At 44.7% G+C, this 19,909-nt stretch overlaps 2 protein-coding genes across 4 annotated transcripts; one reads left to right on the top strand and one right to left on the bottom strand.

Annotated features, from left to right (window-relative positions):
• Positions 1-1,990: 1,990 nt before the first annotated feature.
• LOC124042906 (interleukin-1 receptor-like 1) lies at positions 1,991-14,023 on the bottom strand. 3 transcript variants are annotated; one of them, XM_046361039.1, is made up of 12 exons: positions 13,904-14,003; positions 8,992-9,039; positions 8,681-8,780; positions 8,301-8,541; positions 7,420-7,603; positions 7,091-7,241; positions 6,706-6,774; positions 6,481-6,610; positions 6,160-6,308; positions 5,908-6,039; positions 2,797-2,961; positions 1,991-2,693 (listed from the first exon to the last, which is right to left on the bottom strand). In XM_046361039.1, exons 2-12 carry the CDS (start codon positions 9,034-9,036, stop codon positions 2,284-2,286), a joined length of 1,776 nt encoding a protein of 591 aa, XP_046216995.1. In that variant the 5' UTR covers positions 9,037-9,039; positions 13,904-14,003; the 3' UTR covers positions 1,991-2,283. The 3 variants fall into 3 exon arrangements, with proteins under 3 accessions (XP_046216995.1, XP_046216996.1, XP_046216994.1); XM_046361040.1 differs by lacking the exon at positions 8,992-9,039 and having other exon boundaries at positions 13,904-14,023; XM_046361038.1 differs by lacking the exon at positions 13,904-14,003 and having other exon boundaries at positions 8,992-9,109.
• Positions 14,024-17,054: 3,031 nt separating this feature from the next.
• LOC124044417 (interleukin-1 receptor-like 1) lies at positions 17,055-19,364 on the top strand (the record flags this gene model as incomplete). Its single annotated transcript, XM_046364058.1, has 7 exons — positions 17,055-17,118; positions 17,436-17,504; positions 17,600-17,729; positions 17,903-18,051; positions 18,177-18,308; positions 18,672-18,836; positions 18,949-19,364. Coding segments are annotated over 7 exons (1,110 nt in total), but the record flags the coding sequence as incomplete, so codon positions are not given.
• Between the last annotated feature and the right edge of the window lie 545 nt (positions 19,365-19,909).

Here is a 19,909-nt window from a genome sequence, read left to right as displayed (position 1 = left end):
GGCCACTCCAGGACCTTGAAATGCTTCTTACAAAGCCACTCCAGAGAGAGACTGAGAGACAGAAAGAGAGACTTAGAGACAGAGAGAGAGAGAGAGACAGACAGAGAGACAGACAGAGAGACAGACAGAGAGACAGAGACAGAGAGACAGAGACAGAGAGAGAGATACAGAGAGAGAGACAGAGAGAGAGTCAGAGAGATAGAGTCAGAGAGAGAGAGAGATAGAGAGACAGAGAGAGAGACAGAGACCGAGACACAAAGAGAGACCGAGAGACAGAAAGAGAGGCCGAGAGACAGAGCCAGAGAGAGAGAGGCCGAGAGACAGAGAGAGAGACAGACAGAGACAGACAGAGACAGAGACAGACAGAGACAGACAGAGAGAGACCGAGAGAGACCGAGAGAGACCGAGAGAGATCGAGAGAGACTCAGAGAGACTCAGAGAGACCCAGAGAGAGAGCGAGACAGAGAGAGACCTAGAGATACAGAGAGGGAGACCGAGAGAGAGAGACCAAGAGAGAGAGAGAGAGACCGAGAGAGACCGAGAGAGACCGAGAGAGACCGAGAGAGACAGAGAGGGAGAGAGAGAGACAGAGAGGGAGAGAGAGAGAGAGAGGGAGAGAGACAGAGAGGGAGAGAGACAGAGAGAGACCGAGAGACAGAGAGAGACCGAGAGACCGAGAGACAGAGAGAGACCGAGAGACAGAGAGAGACAGAGAGAGACCGAGAGACCGAGAGAGACCGAGAGAGACCGAGAGAGAGAGAGGGTCTCATGAGGGTCTGCTATACAAATTGATGGAAAGTGGTGTTGGGGGTAAAACATACGACATTATAAAATCCATGTACACAAACAACAAGTGGGCGGTTAAAATTGGCAAAAAACATTTCTTCACACAGGGTCGTGGGGTGAGACAGGGATGCAGCTTAAGCCCCACCCTCTTCAACATATATATCAACGAATTGGCGCGGGCACTAGAAAAGTCTGCAGCACCTGGCCTCACCCTGCTAGAATCTGAAGTCAAATGTCTACTGTTTGCTGATGATCTGGTGCTTCTGTCACCAACCAAGGAGGGCCTACAGCAGCACCTAGATCTTCTGCACAGATACTGTCAGACGTGGGCCCTGACAGTAAATCTCAGTAAGACCAAAATAATGGTGTTCCAAAAAAGGTCCAGTCGCCAGGACCACAAATACAAATTCCATCTAGACACTGTTGCCCTAGAGCACACAAAAAAACTATACATACCTTGGCCTAAACATCAGCGCCACAGGTAACTTCCACAAAGCTGTGAACGATCTGAGAGACAAGGCAAGAAGGGCATTCTATGCCATCAAAAGGAACATAAATTTCAACATACCAATTAGGATCTGGCTAAAAATACTTGAATCAGTCATAGAGCCCATTGCCCTTTGCGGTTGTGAGGTCTGGGGTCCGACCAACAACCAAGACTTCACAAAATGGGACAGACACCAAATTGAGACTCTGCATACAGTATTCTGCAAAAATATCCTCTGTGTACAACGTAAAACACCAAATAATGCATGCAGAGCAGAATTAGGCCTATACCTACTAATTATCAAAATCCAGAAAAGAGCTGTTAAATTCTACAACCATCTAAAAGGAAGCGATTTCCAAACCTTCCATAACAAAGCCATCACCTACAGAGAGATGAACCTGGAGAAGAGTCCCCTAAGCAAGCTGGTGCTGGGGCTCTGTTCACAAACACAAACACACCCCACAGAGCCCGAGGACAGCAGCACAATTAGACCCAACCAAATCATGAGAAAACAAAAAGATAATTACTTGACACATTGGAAAGAATTAACAAAAAAACAGAGCAAACTAGAATGCTATTTGGCCCTAAACAGAGAGTACACACTGTGACTGACCCAAACTTAAGGAAAGCTTTGACTCTGTACAGTCTTAGTGAGCATAGCCTTACTATTGAGAAAGGCCGCCGTAGGCAGACATGGCTCTCAAGAGAAGACAGGCTATGTGGCAGGCTATGTGCACACTGCCCACAAAATGAGGTGGAAACTGAGCTGCACTTCCTAACCTCCTGGCAGTTTCTTGTCATTGTTGCTAGCCATCCAGAATCACAACAACACACGGCCTTCTGCCACATTGTACACATCGTTTTTGTGACGTTCTCAGCTAACCTGTGTATATCTCTGCTCAGCACTGGAATAATTATTGATATTTCTATGAATGGCATAAGGATTTTAAGAGAACCCAGACCTCCACACGCACTTTAAGTCCTCAGACCTGATTGTTCACATAGAACAGTCATATTAACTGGTTGTCAAAACTAGTCGGGTGGCGCGGCCAAGGCATCATGTAACGCACCCTCTTCCAGAAGCTTGAGTTGGGCAGCGTCGACCCACGCCTTCCCTCATGCCAGATTAAGGGGGCACTCTTGCGGACCAGGTGCTGCAGGCCAGGGGACAGGTGTGTGTAGCCACCCTCCCCCATGTCCCCCAGCTGGATGAGGATGACGCTCATCTCACTGTGCACCAGAGCCTGGTAGAGCCCCACCTGACAGTCATAGTCTTCTGCTGTGGTCAGCGAAGACGAGCAGCCCCATTGGCCACATGAGCTTTGACCTCCTGAGTCTGACCATGTGCTTGAGCTGGGGGTCAGGATGACAATCAGCTTCCTGCTCAGCCGTATGCAGGCCTCCACCAACTCCAAGCGGTCTGGGGACAACAGAATAGAGAGAAGCGGGAGAAGTTAACTTTTGATGTTTATTACTGTTACATTTGCTTCTTAGAGGGTAGGACACAGTCGGAAAGAACCAACCTTCTCCAGGTAAGTCGTCTCTGCCGTGGATGAAGAGTCTAAAGCCACACTTCTGCTCCAGGACAGTGGGCAGAACAATGCTCACAAAGTGATACACTTTCTCCTCCCTTTCCTTGTCTACGCCATCCATCTGGTAGACAACGTAAGCATCATAGACCTTCCCATCTGAAAACACAGAAAAAGAGGTTTCTGTCAAATCTCAGCAGGAAAGGAGTAGATTGTAGAGATTTGATTAAATTCTAGTTGAACTGAAATCGAGTTATTTCAATATAAATTTGTCCATTACTTCTACATTTGCAGTGGGTGTCACGCCTTGGTCTTAGTATTTTGTGTTTTCGTTATTTATTTGGTCAGGCCAGGGTGTGACATGGGTTTATTTTTGTTGTGTTTTTGTAATTGGGGTTTTAGTAGGCATTGGGATGGCGGCTGAGTAGGGGTGTCTAGCATAGGTTGGCTGCCTGAGGCGGTTCTCAATCAGAGTCAGGTGATTCTCGTTGTCTCTGAATGGGAACCATATTTAGGTAGCCTAGGTTTCACTGTGTGTTTGGTGGGTGATTGTTCCTGTCTCTGTCTTTGTTGTCACGAGATAGGCTGTATAGGTTTTCGCGTTTCGTTTGTTTTTCTGTATATTATTGTTATTTCATGTATCGTTTAATTTTATTAAAGAACATGAGTAACCACCACGCCGCATTTTGGTCCGACTCTCTTTCAACAGACGAACGCCGTTACAGAATCACCCACCACACCCGGACCAAGCAGCGTGGTGACAGGCAGCGACAGCAGAAGCAGCGAAAGGAGGAATGGACATGGGAAGACGTTTTGGATCGCAAGGGTTGTTACACTTGGGAGGAGCTACTGGCTGGAAGAGATCGCCTCCCATGGGAACAGGTGGAGGCACTTAGGAGAGCAGAGGCAGCCGGAGAGAGGAGCTGACGATACGAGGGAACACGGTTGGCAAGGAAGCCCGAAAGTCAGCCCCAAAAATTGATTGGGGGGGGCTCAGGGAGAGTGTGGCAGAGTCAAGGTTCAGACCTGAGCCAACTCTCCCTGTTTATCGTGAGGAGCAGCGATCACAGGACTTCTGGACTTGGGAGGAGATATTGGACGGAAAAGGACCCTGGGCACAGCCTGGTGAATATCGACGCCCCAAAGAAGAACTGGAGGCGAAGAAAGCGGAGAGGCGCTGGTATGAAGAGGCAGCACGGCGACGCGGATGGAAGCCTGAGAGTCAGCCCCAAAAATGTATTGGGGGGAGGCTCACAGGGAGTATGGCTACGCCAGGTAGGAGACCTGCGCAAACTTTGTGTGCTTACCGGGGGGCTAGAGAGACCGGGCAGGCACTGTGTTATGCTATGGAGCGCACGGTGTCTCCAGTGCGGGTGCATAGCCGGGTGCGGTACATACCAGCTCTTCGTATTGGCCGGGCTAGAGTGGGCATTAAACCAGTTAAGGTTGGGCAGGCTCGGTGCTCAAGAGCTCCAGTGTGCCTGCACGGTCCGGTCTATCCAGTGCCACCTCCACACACCAGTCCTCCGGTGGCAGCTCCCCGCACCAGGCTTCCTGTGCGTGTCCTCGGTCCAGTACCACCAGTTCCAGCTTCACGCACCAGGCCTTCAGTGCGCCTCGCCTGTTCAGTGCAGCCAGAGCCTTTCTCCTCTCCAGTGCTGTCGGAGTCTCCCACCTGTTTAGCGCTGTCGGAGTCTCCCGCCTGTTTAGCGCAGCCAGAGCTCTCAGTCTGCATGGTGCAGCCAGGGCTGTCAGTCTGCATGGAGCAGCCAGGACTGCCAGTCTGCATGGAGCAGCCAGGGCTGCCAGTCTGCATGGAGCAGCCAGAGCTGTCAGTCTACATGGAACAGCCAGATCTGCCAGTCAGCCAGACTCTTCCAGATCTGCCAGTCAGCCAGACTCTTCCAGATCTGCTAGTCAGCCAGACTAATCCAGATCTGCCAGTCAGCCAGACTCTTCCAGATCTGCCAGTCAACCAGACTCTTCCAGATCTGCAGTCAACCAGACTCTTCCAGATCTGCCAGTCAACCAGACTCTTCCAGATCTGCCAGCCAGCCAGGATCTGCCGGAGCCAACTACCTGCATGAGCTTCCTCTCAGTGCTGAGCTTCCTCTCAGTACTGGGCTTCCTCTCAGTACTGGGCTTCCCCTCAGTGCCGAGCTTCCCCTCAGTGCCGAGCTTCCCCTCAGTGCCGAGCTTCCCCTCAGTCCCGAGCTTCCCCTCAGTCCCGAGCTTCCACCTCAGTCCCGAGCTGCCCTTCAGTCCAGTGGGGTCCTTGGTGAGGGTTATTAGGCCTAGGTCGGCGGCGAGGGTCGCCAATGTAAGGACGCGTTACAGGGGACTAAGACTTGGTTGGAGTGGGGTCCACGTCCCGAGCCGGAGCCGCCACCGTGGACAGACGCCCACCCGGACCCTCCCCTATGGGTTTAGGTGTGCGGCCGGGAGTCCGCACCTTGGGGGGGGGGGGGGTTTCTGTCACGCCTTGGTCTTAGTATTTTGTGTTTTCGTTATTTATTTGGCCAGGCCAGGGTGTGACATGGGTTTATTTTTGTTGTGTTTTCGTATTGGGGTTTTAGTAGGCATTGGGATGGCGGCTGAGTAGGGGTGTCTAGCATAGGTTGGCTGCCTGAGGCGGTTCTCAATCAGAGTCAGGTGATTCTCGTTGTCTCTGATTGGGAACCATATTTAGGTAGCCTAGGTTTCACTGTGTTTGGTGGGTGATTGTTCCTGTCTCTGTGTTTGTTGTCACAAGATAAGGCTGTATAGGTTTTCACGGTACATTTGTTGTTTTGTATATTATTGTTATTTCAAGTATCGTTTAATTTTATTAAAGAATATGAGTAACCACCACGCCGCATTTTGGTCCGACTCTCTTTCAACAGACGAACGCCGTTACAGTGGGATTTACCCCAGCCGGGACCTGTTGAGAAGGGCCTACTGCAGACAACTGCATTGCACAATCAGTGGGCCATGTATATGTAGTAATATGTTTATATTGTATCCAATACTATATAGATCATGTAGGCTTAATAAGCATTTCTGTACAATGAAATATCTTTGTGAAATAGCATCATTACACTTCAGTGGGTGGCTAGATGTTCTTACCCTCAGATCGACCACAGCATTTGAAAACTCCACGGAAGAGGAGCGCCAGATCGATGTCAAAGACTTTGATGGCCACAGCAGCTAGCAAGAAGAAGAGCAGTAGCACCACACATAGACCCATGAACATAAACCCTGTTGGGGGGAGACAGGGAGAACACAACACCAAGAAAGTTACAGAGTTTGCATGTGTGATTTTGTGTGTTTTTGTGACATGTGTCTGTGTGATGTTTGTTTTAGAGTGTGTGCACTAACCTCTTAGCTTGAGAGTAACCACTGCATAATCCCATTTCTGGTCGGTCATTGCAACACATGTGAACTTTGACTGGAGGTCCCTCATAGTCACTGTGTTTATGGTCAGGATAGCTGTGAAGATACTTCGCATTGAAGATACCTCCACCTCGCTACAGTAAACACACACACAAAACATTCACACAGCAAATTCTCAACGTTGAATCTGGGGTCTTGTTTTCAAGGAAATGTGGTAATTCTGTTACCTTGTTTTCAAAAACAAGTGTGTGTGTGCTTGTGTGTATGCATGAATCCATGTGTGTGTGTGTGCATGTGTGTACATACCTGGTGGTGTTCACCGAGTAGCCTTGCTGCTGCGAGCCCACTTTCACTCCATTTATCTCCCACCACACGTGACAGTTGTCTTCAATGTTCTGCCCACAAAACGCTTCACACCTCAACTTCTTAGTGGTGTCTATGAAGAAGAAGAGATACTATGAAGACAGAGAGATATACCGGGCAAACCAAACCAAGCACAACACAAGTATTTGAGCCAGGTTTGATCCCTACACAGGTCAGTGGTCTCTGTGCTTCCGTTTCTAGGCAGGTTGATCTGAGGAGGATGCGAGGCAGAGGGAGCTGAAGGAGACAAACACACAGTTTAGTCAGAAAGATACTTTTGGATATATTCAAAACGTTGTTATTGATGATTGTTGCTGCCACAAAGACCACATGTGATATGAGGGTCACTTTTGATGTTTTTAATTCTGTTTGTTTGATATAAATGGAGCCTAATGTACCTAGTGGAGCCTAATAACCCGCTGTAATGTAGCCTCGAGTTTCCATGTTTGCTGACCCTACTGCCATCTTGGATGAGGTTTCAGCAAAGCTAAAATCAAATAAATAAACTGCTGAGAGGATTGACAGAGCGGTCATCAAGTCACAACCTACATACCTTGGATCTTTAGTCTCCTGGATGCAGAAGTTTTGAGAACCGTCCCATTGTGCTCCCACGTGCACACACACGTATAGATGCCCTCGTCTGCTTTGGAGGCGCCATACACCCACAGATTTCTCTCAGACTCGTTTGGAATGAGACTGAAATTCTGAAGTTAAAGACAAACAATTTGACAAACTTCTTTGCTGAAATAGCAGTAACACACCTGATTCCACTCATTAAGAGCAGGTGCCACCCTTAGGAGCTTTAGGACAGGAGTTGAGAACCAATGTTGAATAGTTTTGCAGACTTGAGGTTTGTGTTAGCATTCTGGTCATGTTCAGTACCTTATACCAGGCTAAGTTTTCTTTTCCATCCTGGCACAGTTTTTCCACGGGGTCAGGACATGGGATAGCAATGTTGTTTGCTGACTCTGAGATATCGTTAAACAGGACTGAATGATCGAACGGTTGGGCTTTGACAACAATCACCTCTGTCACAAAAATTAGGCAGGTGTCTGCTGCCTTTCTCCTGGAACATAAGCATATACAGTGTAACAGTTATCTAAAAGGGAACCAACAGGGTTCTAACTGGGGGCCAGCCGAAGAACCCTTTTAGGCTGTAGAGAGCAAATGTTTTTTTCTAAGAGTATATATAGCCTGAAACTAAGCAGTATAAAAACTTAGAAAGTTTCCTTATAAACCAGAATGTTGAATACAATTGTATTACATGTTACCCTACCAGCTCTCTGTGTGGTTGGTCCTTCAGTGGGTCGAATATTGAGACAAAATATCCACAGGAAAGTATTATTTACCTAACTTTTTAGTGTGCCTGGCACATGCTCAAAACCATGTAAACACCTGCAGAATTTGTGTCAATATGCATGCATCATTGTGCATGTCCTTCCGTCTTGTGCTGGTCAGGAGAAACATCTTTATTGCCACACACAGAGTTCCGCGCTTTGAAGTCGGTACTAATAGTTTTCTGTGGATATTTTGTCTCAAATTTGAATCGGCAGAGACAATTCAAATATAATTTTATTCAACGTTCATGCAAGACAAGGGACCCTAAGGTTTGTTCTTTGTAAATATGCATGCCTACCCTAGCCCTATGTACATATCCAGGTTCAACACTAACCCTAGACTCAACCCTCACCCTCCCAAACAGGGCTCCCTCGCTCCTAATTTCAATGTAACCCCTAAACACAAACACACAGTTGTTGTATTACCAGTAGGTGTAGTACTGATCAGAGTCGTTGATTAAAAGGGGGAGGAAGAAGAGCACCGGTCCGTGATGATGCACACGCTCTTCCTCAGAGGACGGGAGCTCTTGGGTTCTGTTTCTGTACCAGGTAAACTCAGTCACGCTGGCCCAAACCAACTCACTCAGGTCATAGTAGGCTGGCAAACTAAGGGCCTCCCCCTCTGTCACAGTAGTTTCATACTTGTCAAATAGTTCACATGGGGATTCTGCCAAAACATGAACATACATTACCCAATTAAGTTGCATGTGAAGGAAAAGAGGTCTATTGTTCAAGGTACAATATATTCACTATGCCTTGTAATAGTGGGATGTAGAAATGTGTGAAATCTGAAGATGCTGCTATACCTGTGTAATGACCTATTGTAGTGTGGTTTAAGGACATTTCTCTCTGGGCAGAAATCCTAGTCAAACTGAAGAGCAGGAACATGAGACCACCATCCACCAACTACAAGACAAGGGGAACAAAAACAAATAATGTTACCTTATTGTAAAGTCAGACAGGAACTATCATTCCACACAAGACCCTATAACAAAACATCAGGATCATGCTTTACTTGTTTTTACAATAAATGACATAATTATTTTCAAGAGGGAATAAAATACATATGCAGAAAACATTTTTAGGTTCAGAGTGAAGAATTACTGAAAGAGCTTACCCTGAATGTGAAGGAGCACATTTTCTGTAAAACAGGAACTTGCATCCACTGATAAGAACAAGAGTCATATATCTCATTCAATATCTTTTTAGGATATCCTGTTATTGATACTGCAGAAATTATGAAAACTAAAATGTTGACATAATGTGGATTATTGAAATGGCCATTTAACACATTAAGCTTGAATGAAGAAACCATGACATGCAACAAGATTATGGAAAATAACCTGTCTTTGCTTCAATTTTTTTGTTCAAATCGCTTTGGTGCTATTTTCACAGGCATGTGGTACATTTTCAAAACTCTTAGTACAAAACTCCAAACTCTTACACTGTTTTCACATTAGAAAATACACTTGCACTACCCAACAAAATGTGCTGAAAATCTTATTGTCATCATTTCTATCCCATGTGCGATCAAAGGTGTGTTCACTGAATACATATTACACAATAATTGATGCAAAATAGAAATATATTGTTCAGATATAATTACAGCTAGAAATTAATCTTTTGCCCAAAATCTACCAAGTTTTAGTACAGGGAATAATTCATATTTATCCAGTGACCATTTAAAGAGTTTAAAACCAAGATATGGTCTCTATGCCAGGCTTCTCCCCAAATAAGAGAGCGCTGAGCCACCTTGTTGACTTGGCTGCGTCACTATGTAATGATTTCAGAGCAAATTAAACTGATATTTAGTCATGAGTATATCTTTGATCGCCAATGACATTGTTGTGAATTTTGAAACAGGCTGTTTATAAATTCAGAGTGTTATCATGTTCCTCAATTAATTCCAGCCAGGTCACCCATGATACATGTCAGTATTAGACGTCCATCAATGTCTGAGGATGTCGGGAGATGTGGAAACTGGCCACTAGGGGCAACAGTGAGCGCTGTTACCTTCAAGTAGGTTTCAGTTATGCTAGGGTGTTGTGGATGGGCGTAAGCATCTGCTTCTGGTGTAAAAGGTTGCATATTTCGTTTTAAGCCTATCCCAAACCTTAACCGTTCTGAGCTAATACCTAACCGTAATATTTTGGAGTTAATGACGAAGCTTAACCTTAAACACTTCAGAATTTGACATTTGGAACAACTTTTTGTTCGTATGAGAAACATGAATGAATGTCTAATACTTGCTGTAGCATTCAGCGCATTTCAGCAGTAGGCTATCTCAACACAGAGTGCGCACAGGAAGTGCAGAACACATCCCGAGTATAGCTTTGTTGAATCATAAAAACTTTGTAACAGTAGTCAAACAAAAGTCAAATGAGCAAAGTTGCTAAGCTTGCCTGATAACATCCTTCAAAGAATGACAGAATACAGTGCATTATTCAGACCCCCTTGACTTTTTCCACATTTTGTTACGTTTCAGCCTTTTTATAAAATGGATTCAATTGTTTTTTCATACAATACTCACAACACCACAAAATGACAATTCAAAAACCGTTTTTTAGAAATGTTTGCAAAGGTTTGCAAAAACTTAAATATGAGTCTTATTGGGTATGACAGTATGACACCAAGCTTGGCACACCATTCTTCTCTGCAGACCCTCTCAAACTCTATCAGGTGGAATGGTGTGCTTCACTGAACAGCTATTTTCAGGTCTCTCCAGAGATGTGTTCAAGTCCAGGCTCTGGCTCGGCAACTCAAGGACATTCATAGACTTGTCCCAAAGCCACTCCTGTGTTGTCTTGGCTGTGTGCTTACAGTCATTGTCCTGTTGGAAAGTGAACCTTTTGCCCCAGTCTGAGGTCCTGAGCGCCCTGGAACAGGTTTTCATCAAGGATCTATCTTTCCTTTGCTCTATTCATCTTTCCCTTGATCCTGACTAGTCTCCCAGTCCCTCCCACTGAAAAACATCACCACAGCATGATGCTGTCACCACCATACTTTGCCGTAGGGATGGTGCCAGGTTTCTTCCACACGTGACGCTTGGCATTCAGGCCGCCGAGTTCAATCTTGGTTTCATCAGACCAGATAATATTGTATCTTATGGTCTGAGAGTCTTTTAGGTGCCTTTTGGCAAACTCCAAGCGAGCTGTCCTGTGCCTTTTACTGAAGAGTGGCTTCCGTCTGGCCACCCAAATGCCTGATTGGTGGAGTGCCCCAGAGATGGGTTGTCCTTCTAGAAGGTTCTCCCATCTCCACAGAGGAACTCTGTCAGAGTGACCTTTGGTTCTTGGTCACCTCCCTGACCAAGGTCCTTGTCCCCCGATTGCTCAGTTTGGCCAGGTGGCCAGCTCTAGGAAGAGTCTTGGTGGTTCCAGAGTGATTCCATTTAAGAATGATGGAGGCCAATGGGTTCTTGTGGACCTTCAATGCTGCAGAAATATTTTGGTGCCCTTCCCTAGATCTGTGCCTCGATACATTCCTGTCTCAGAGCTCTACAGACAATTCATTCGACCTCATGGCTTAGTTTTTGCTCTGACATGCACGACTAACGAGGGTGAAGAGTGAAAATAGTTTAAATATCAATCTATTTTAACGGAGACCAACTCTGTCTAAAAAAATATCCCTAACCTATCTACTGTCATATTGTTTGATGATCACATGTTCACTACCAAAGGTCTCATATGGGCAACAAATATGAGACAGTGCAGAGAAGCGTGGAAAATGTTATAGCTGTATTTTGACATGCATAGGCAAGTGACGTGATTTGATAATGCATCCTCCAGTAGGCTATATGGATTACAGAGTTATTAAATTAGGAATTTTAATGTGAGAAAGAAGATTTTGGGTGTCAGTGGGATTGGGACTGGATAGGAAAATAGCCTTGGTTTTAGGTCAGGAGAAGATAGAATCTTACCTCATGCCTCTCTGAATTGTTAACAGACTTTATGTCTGTGACAGAGGTGCCTATCTAACAAATTGTTTATGGGTCTGTGACTGTCTGTGACAGCTCACAATGACAGCTCAAAGAGGCACATGTTATTTTATAGGCTATACAGTGGGGGTTTCCAGTGGGGTTTATTAACTGCATGTGGGTCATGTGTGGAGTCCAGGAGTGTCAATTATGCTTGTGCTTTCAATTAATGACGACTTTGTGTGTAAACACCCTAGGTTAAAGGCTTCAATGTGATAATCTGTTTGGAGAATTTGGCCAAAGGTTCTCATTGACACAGTAACTATCCTTATTGTTCATGAACCTGGGGAAAAACCTTTTGTCATGGCGAATCCAAGCTGTAGGTCTGGATTAATGTAATTACATGCTACATCCATGGCCTGAAGGAGGGTGGCTCATGGGGATGGCAATCATACACCTACTACCTCTATTCCAATCCTGTATTGTATTTAACAATACAATTCAATTTAAAATAATAATGGATTTACAAGAGGGAACCTCACTTCATCTTCCACAAATGTGTGGCACCAATTTGGGTGATGATGCACAGCAATAATTTTGTGTCAGAACGCTCACCATACATTAACTAGCATTGTGGACAGGTGAGGCGTGATATACAGTGAGCTTCAAAAGTATTGGGACAGTGACACATTCCCTGCTGCTCTGGCTCTGCACTTCAGCACCCCAGAACCGAAATGATACAATGACCACCAGGCTAAAGTGCAGACTGTCAGCTCCAACCGAGAGCATTTCACTGTAAGGTTTACAGCTGTTGTATTCGGCGCATGTAACTAATACAATTGGATTCGATTTGATTTTATCCACACCAGGCGAACCGGCCGTAAACCACAGCACCATCTGTACGTAGTCCCCCGACCCCAGGGGAGAAAAAGCACGGGAACAAATTCACCCATACGTGCACTAAAATAGTAAAATATTCAGCACCTGGACCCACATTCCCAGCATTCAACATGGTGGTCCTGTGTGGCTCAGTTACTGAGAGCATGGCACTAGCAACACCAGAGTTGTGGGTTAGAATCCCACTGTGGTCACATACAAAAATGTGTGGATTCACTGTTGTCACTTTGCATAAAAGTGCCTGCTATGTAAATGGCATATATTACAATAGTACAGTACTGTACTGGCAATGGCATTTCAGTAAAGCAGTGTGAAACCTTCCCTTCAGAAAGAAAGGGAAACATAGAAACATGTTTACCGTTTAGGGGATGCATTTGTTACATACAATCAATATCATTTTTTAAATCATAATAGTTATCATCATAATAGCATATATATATTTATTTATTTATTTATTTATTTCATGCTTTATATGTTTATACCTTACATTTAATTATATAGTGCTCAAAATCTGCAGTAGACAAACCAGTTTAAAATCTATAAATGACCAAACAGTTCAGTGATTATCAATTTTGAGCAGTCGGATGAATTAATAGTAAAATGTATTTGAACGAATTAGAAGATATATCAATAATGATGTGAGCATTGTATTGTAACAACAATTATTTTATTTGAACATATGAAACGTATTCTAGATGGAACACTGATCAAGTTTGGTGAAAAGGTGTCTGTATTATTTTGACAAGCTTATTTTATACTTAGTCAATTGAAAATGTGGTTAGAATTTTGAAACAACGGCCTTTTAAATGATCTCTTTTGAGTTTTGTACATAGCGTTGTGAAAACTAACCACATTCGCAGAAAAAGTCATCTGACAAATAGCATATTCTACAATAGTTTTTCAAATGTTGTACTGCACTGCTGGTGCACTGTAGATGCTTGCATGATGAGACAAGCATGAACCATAATCTGATGACAATATTTCAAACATTGGAACCTAAACATCCCATAAACAGCACAATTTCAACATAGATGCATACATTTCCACATAGATGCATACATTTCCACATAGATGCATACATTTCAACATAGATGCATACATTTCAACATAGATGCATACATTTCCACATAGTGCTTGTTGAAGCATACTCAGCTTTGCACAGAAAAAAACACACTTAAACTGATCTGTAATCTAATCAAATAATTGCAAGCCTTACCTACTCAGCAATCCTCCCTCAGTCTAAAGTAGCATCTGAGTAGAATTTACACAGTAGGTGTATATCTGGAACTGGAATCTGCTAAATATGAGCAAAATGAGCAGTGTAAACTTCTATTGTAGGCCGGAGTATGGGTAGTGCTTTCTAGCAGGTATTTGCATATTTCCATTAGGGAAAGCCTATTCTATGACGTTAGCTTGTGCAATAACTAAATTCTCCCTTGCAGTCTTTCTTAACAATACAAGTTTTTAAGACTCTGGCAAAGGGTAAAATCTACAAAACTTAGTCCACTCTGTTCGTATCAGATTCCGGTTTTGGGAACAGAAAATTTGTATTGAGGTCAAACATTTCATCATTGAGACAATTAACATAATGTGATTCCATCTGACTCCATCTTCTCCCACTGCCACTGGGCTTCCTCCCATCACCATATTTGGTAGTGAGTGGAAACCCCAACCGGATGCTTCACACTTAAATATATATTTTATTTAACCATTATTTAACTAGGCAAGTCAGTTTTATTGCAATACTGACATTTGTTCATACTGTAATGCCAAAATTCAAGTGTGTTATTTTTCATATAACATACACTCTTCTCTCTAATACGGGACCAGTATAATCTCCCTGAGCTAAGAATCATCCTCCTGGGTAGGGATTGGCTGGAGAAGAGACAAACAGGAAACACCATCCTGGAAAGGAGGGATGTGGAGATGTGTATGAGGAGAACGGGTTTAATAGACGGCTAGCAGGTCACTGTGGTCAACACATCAGACAGATTCATCCAGTACTCCGTGCAGGACCCTCTCCTTGTCCACCGTAACATAGAAGACAGCATATCCATGTGTCAACCAGGTCCCCATACCTTCCTCATGGTCATCCCTTTGAACTCACGCAAAGGCAGGGAATGGACAGTAGAGGGCCCCCTCAAGCTTCTCAACCACATACTCTGGAGACACATGATGGTAGTGTTTACCCAATGTGAGAAACTCAGGGGAATGTCACTAGAGGAACACATAGTGAGACATGGGTTTCTCCAGGAGATGGTGGAGAAGTGTGGGCATAGGTACCATGCTTTAAACACTAGGGCCAACACATGGGGTGTGTTTTCCTTTCGGAAAAGCTGACCTCGACTCCATTTTGTTGATCCCTTCCTACAGACAGAAACTAAAACAAGAGGCTCCCACGCTGAGGTCTGTCCAACGCTGGTCCGACCAAGCTGACTCCACACTCCAAGACTGCTTCCATCACGTGGACTGGGATATGTTTCGTATTGCGTCAGATAACAATATTGACGAATACGCTGATTCGGTGTGCGAGTTCATTAGAACGTCCGTTGAAGGTGTCGTTCCCATAGCAACGATTAAAACATTCCCTAACCAGAAGCCGTGGATTGATGGCAGCATTCGCATGAAACTGAAAGCGCGAACCACTGCTTTTAATCAGGGCAAGGTGACTGGTAACATGACCGAATACAAACAGTGCAGCTATTCCCTCCGCAAGGCTATCAAACAAGCTAAGCGTCAGTACAGAGACAAAGTAGAATCTCAATTCAACGGCTCAGACACAAGAGACATGTGGCAGGGTCTACAGTCAATCACGGACTACAAGAAGAAATCCAGCCCAATCACGGACCAAGATGTCTTGCTCCCAGGCAACAACATCTCCACCCCACTGATCCTCAACACTGGGGCCCCACAAGGGTGCGTTCTGGGCCCTCTCCTGTACTCCCTGTTCACCCACGACTGCGTGGCCACGCACGCCTCCAACTCAATCATCAAGTTTGCGGACGACACAACAGTGGTAGGCTTAATTACCAACAACGACGAGACGGCCTACAGGGAGGAGGTGAGGGCCCTCGGAGTGTGGTGTCAGGAAAATAACCTCACACTCAGTGTCAACAAAACTAAGGAGATGATTGTGGACTTCAGGAAACAGCAGAGGGAACACCCCCCTATCCACATCGATGGAACAGTAGTGGAGAGGGTAGCAAGTTTTAAGTTCCTCGGCATACACATCACAGACAAACTGAATTGGTCCACTCACACAGACAGCATCGTGAAGAAGGCGCAGCAGCGCCTCTTCAACCTCAGGAGGCTGACGAAATTTGGCTTGTCACCAAAAGCACTCACAAACTTCTACAGATGCACAATCGAGAGCATCCTGGCGGGCTGTATCACCGCCTGGTATGGCAACTGCTCCGCCCACAACCGTAAGGCTCTCCAGAGGGTAGTGAGGTCTGCACAACGCATCACCGGGGGCAAACTACCTGCCCTCCAGGACACCTACACCACCCGATGTTACAGGAAGGCCATAAAGATCATCAAGGACTTCAACCACCTGAGCCACTGCCTGTTCACCCCGCTATCATCCAGAAGGCGAGGTCAGTACAGGTGCATCAAAGCTGGGACAGAGACTGAAAAACAGCTTCTATCTCAAGGCCATCAGACTGTTAAACAGCCACCACTAAAATTGAGTGGCTGCTGCCAACACACTGACACTGACACTGACTCAACTCCAGCCACTTTAATAATGGGAATTGATGGGAAATGATGTAAATATATCACTAGCCACTTTAAACAATGCTACCTTATATAATGTTACTTACCCTACATTATTCATCTCATATGCATACGTATATACTGTACTCTATATCATCGACTGCATCCTTATGTAACACATGTATCACTAGCCACTTTAACTATGCCACTTTGTTTACATACTCATCTCATATGTATATTCTGTACTCGATACCATCTACTGTATCTTGCCTATGCTGCTCTGTACCATCACTCATTCATATATCCTTATGTACATATTCTTTATCCCCTTACACTGTGTATAAGACAGTAGTTTTGGAATTGTTAGTCATATTACTTGTTGGTTATTACTGCATTGTCCGAACTAGAAGCACAAGCATTTCGCTACACTCGCATTAACATCTGCTAACCATGTGTATGTGACAAATAAAATTGGATTTGATTTGATTTGATGTCACTCAGGTCCCAGAGCTGCTGAGGAAGATAGATGAAATGGTGGCAGGAAACAGGGAGGGGAGTGAACGTGGTTACCTTGTCATGAATGAGAGGTTTTCGATGGAGACTGAGGTGAGGAGGAGGGCTGGCTTACTGGGGCTCTTTCATACCGTCCCTTGTGCACGTGGGAGCACAATGGGACGGTTCTCAACACTTCTGCATCCAGGAGACTAAAGATCCAAGGTATGTAGGTTGTGACTTGATGACAGCTCTGTCAATCCTCTCAGCAGTTTAATTATTTGATTTGAGCTTTGCTGAAACCTCATCCAAGATGGCAGCAGGGTCAGCAAACATGGAAACTCTAGGCTACATTACAGCGGGTTATTAGGCTCCACTAGTTACATTAGGCTCCATTTATATAAAACAAACAGAATCAAAAACATCAAAAGTGACCCTCATATCACATGTGGTCTTTGTGGCAGCAACAATCATCAATAACAACGTTTTGAATGTATCCAAAAGTATCTTTCTGACTAAACTGTGTGTTTTGTCTCCTTCAGCTCCCTCTGCCTCGCATCCTCCTCAGATCAACCTGCCTAGAAACGGAAGCACAGAGACCACTGACCTGTGTAGGGATCAAACCTGGCTCAAATACTTGTGTTGTGCTTGGTTTGGTTTGCCCGGTATATCTCTCTGTCTTCATAGTATCTCTTGTTCTTCATAGACACCACTAAGAAGTTGAGGTGTGAAGCGTTTTGTGGGCAGAACATTGAAGACAACTGTCACGTGTGGTGGGAGATAAATGGAATGAAAGTGGGCTCGCAGCAGCAAGGCTACTCGGTGAACACCACCAGGTATGTACACACATGCACACACACACACATGGATTCATGCATACACACAAGCACACACACAATTGTTTTTGAGAACAAGGTAACAGAATTACCACATTTCCTTGAAAACAAGACCCCAGATTCACTGTTGAGAATTTGCTGTGTGAATGTTTTGTGTGTGTGTGTTACTGTAGCGATGTGGAGGTATCTTCAATGCGGAGTATCTTCACAGCTATCCTGACCATAAACACAGTGACTATGAGGGACCTCCAGTCAAAGTTCACATGTGTTGCAATGAACGACCAGAAATGGGATTATGCAGTGGTTACTCTCAAGCTAAGACGTTAGTGCACACACTCTAAAACAAACATCACACAGACACACGTCACACAAACACACAAAATCACACATGCAAACTCTGTAACTTTCTTGGTGTTGTGTTCTCCCTGTCCCCCCCCCCCCCAACAGGGTTTATGTTTATGGGTCTATGTGTGGTGCTACTGCTCTTCTTCTTGCTAGCTGCTGTGGCCATCAAAGTCTTTGACATCGATCTGGCACTCCTCTTCCGTGGAGTTTTCAAATGCTGTGGTCGATCTGAGGGTAAGAACATCTAGCCACCCACTGAAGTGTAATGATGCTATTTCACAAAGATATTTAATTGTACAGAAATGCTTATTAAGCCTACATGATCTATATAGTATTGGATACCATATAAACATATTACTACATTTAGTTCTTAGTCACCACACTGAAGCATGGCCCACCAAATGTGCAGTGCAGTTGTCTGCAGTAGGCCCTTCTCAACAGGTCCCGGCTGGGGTCAATCCCACTGCAAGAGTAGAAGTAGTGGCCCATTTATTATAAAATAACTAAATTTCAGTTCAACTAGAATTTAATAAAATCTCTACAATCTACTCCTTTCCTGCTGAGGTTTGACAGAAACCTCTTTGTCTGTGTTTTCAGATGGGAAGGTATATGATGCTTACGTTGTCTACCAGATGGATGGCGTAGACAAGGAAAGGGAGGAGAAAGTGTATCACTTTGTGAGCATTGTTCTGCCCACTGTCCTGGAGCAGAAGTGTGGCTTTAGACTTTTCATCCACGGCAGAGACGACTTACCTGGAGAAGGTTGGTTCTTTCAGACAGTGTCCTACCCTCTAAGAAGCAAATGTAACAGAAATATACATTTCTAAAGTCAAAAGTTAACTTCTCCCACTTCTCTCTATTCTGTTGTCCCCAGACCGCTTGGAGTTGGTGGAGGCCTGCATGCAGCTGAGCAGGAGGCTCATTGTCATCCTGACCCCCAGCTCAAGCACATTGTCAGGCTCAGGAGGTCAAGGGTCATGTGGCTACACGTCTTTGTTGACCACAGCGGAGGACTATGAGTGTCAGGTGGGGCTCTACCAGGCTCTGGTCCACAGTGAGATGAACGTCATCCTCATCCAGCTGGGGGACATGGGGGAGGGTGGCTACACACACCTACCCCCCGGCCTGCAGCACCTGGTCCGCAAGAATGCCCCCTTAATGTGGCATGAGGGAAGGCGTGGGTCGATGCTGCCCAACTCAAGCTTCTGGAAGAGGGTGCGTTACATGATGCCTTGGCCACGCCACTCGACTAGTTTTGACAACCAGTTCATATGACTGTTCTATGTGAACAATCAGATCTGAGGACTTGAAGTGCGTGTGGAGGTCTGGGATTCTGTTATAGAAGAGAACACCCCCAGGTTCTCTGAAAATCCTTATTCCATTCATAGTAATGTCATTAATTATTCCGTTGCTGTGCAGAGATATACACAGGTTAGCTGAGAACGTCACAAAAGCGATGTGTACAATGTGGCAGAAGGCCGTGTGTTGTTGTGATTCTGGATGGCTAGCAACAATGAAAAGAAACTGCCATTTGGGGAATAGTAAGTGGCTAATTTCAGCTAGTTTTATCTTGTTCTTGATTCCATGTCTTGTTTTTAGGTATTTTGACTGATGTCATATTTATGCTAATATGGCAAAATGTGCTTGCTTACTAACCAACAACTGTAACAATGTATTTGTGAGAGAACAAGTGTTCATTGTGCAACTTTTTTATGTTTTCAATAAACATTGGAGACTAAACATAGTTTACATGTTGTCAACAATCTAAACCAACCCCGTTCTGTTTTGCTCCATATTTTTGCACATCTGTTTTGTTGCTAAACAACCAACCTGTC

This window comes from Oncorhynchus gorbuscha, linkage group LG09, assembly GCF_021184085.1.
Source record: "Oncorhynchus gorbuscha isolate QuinsamMale2020 ecotype Even-year linkage group LG09, OgorEven_v1.0, whole genome shotgun sequence".
NCBI classification, from domain to species: Eukaryota; Metazoa; Chordata; class Actinopteri; order Salmoniformes; family Salmonidae; genus Oncorhynchus; species Oncorhynchus gorbuscha.
Note: the sequence above shows the minus strand (reverse complement) of the source record. Positions and strands in the feature narration are given on the sequence as shown.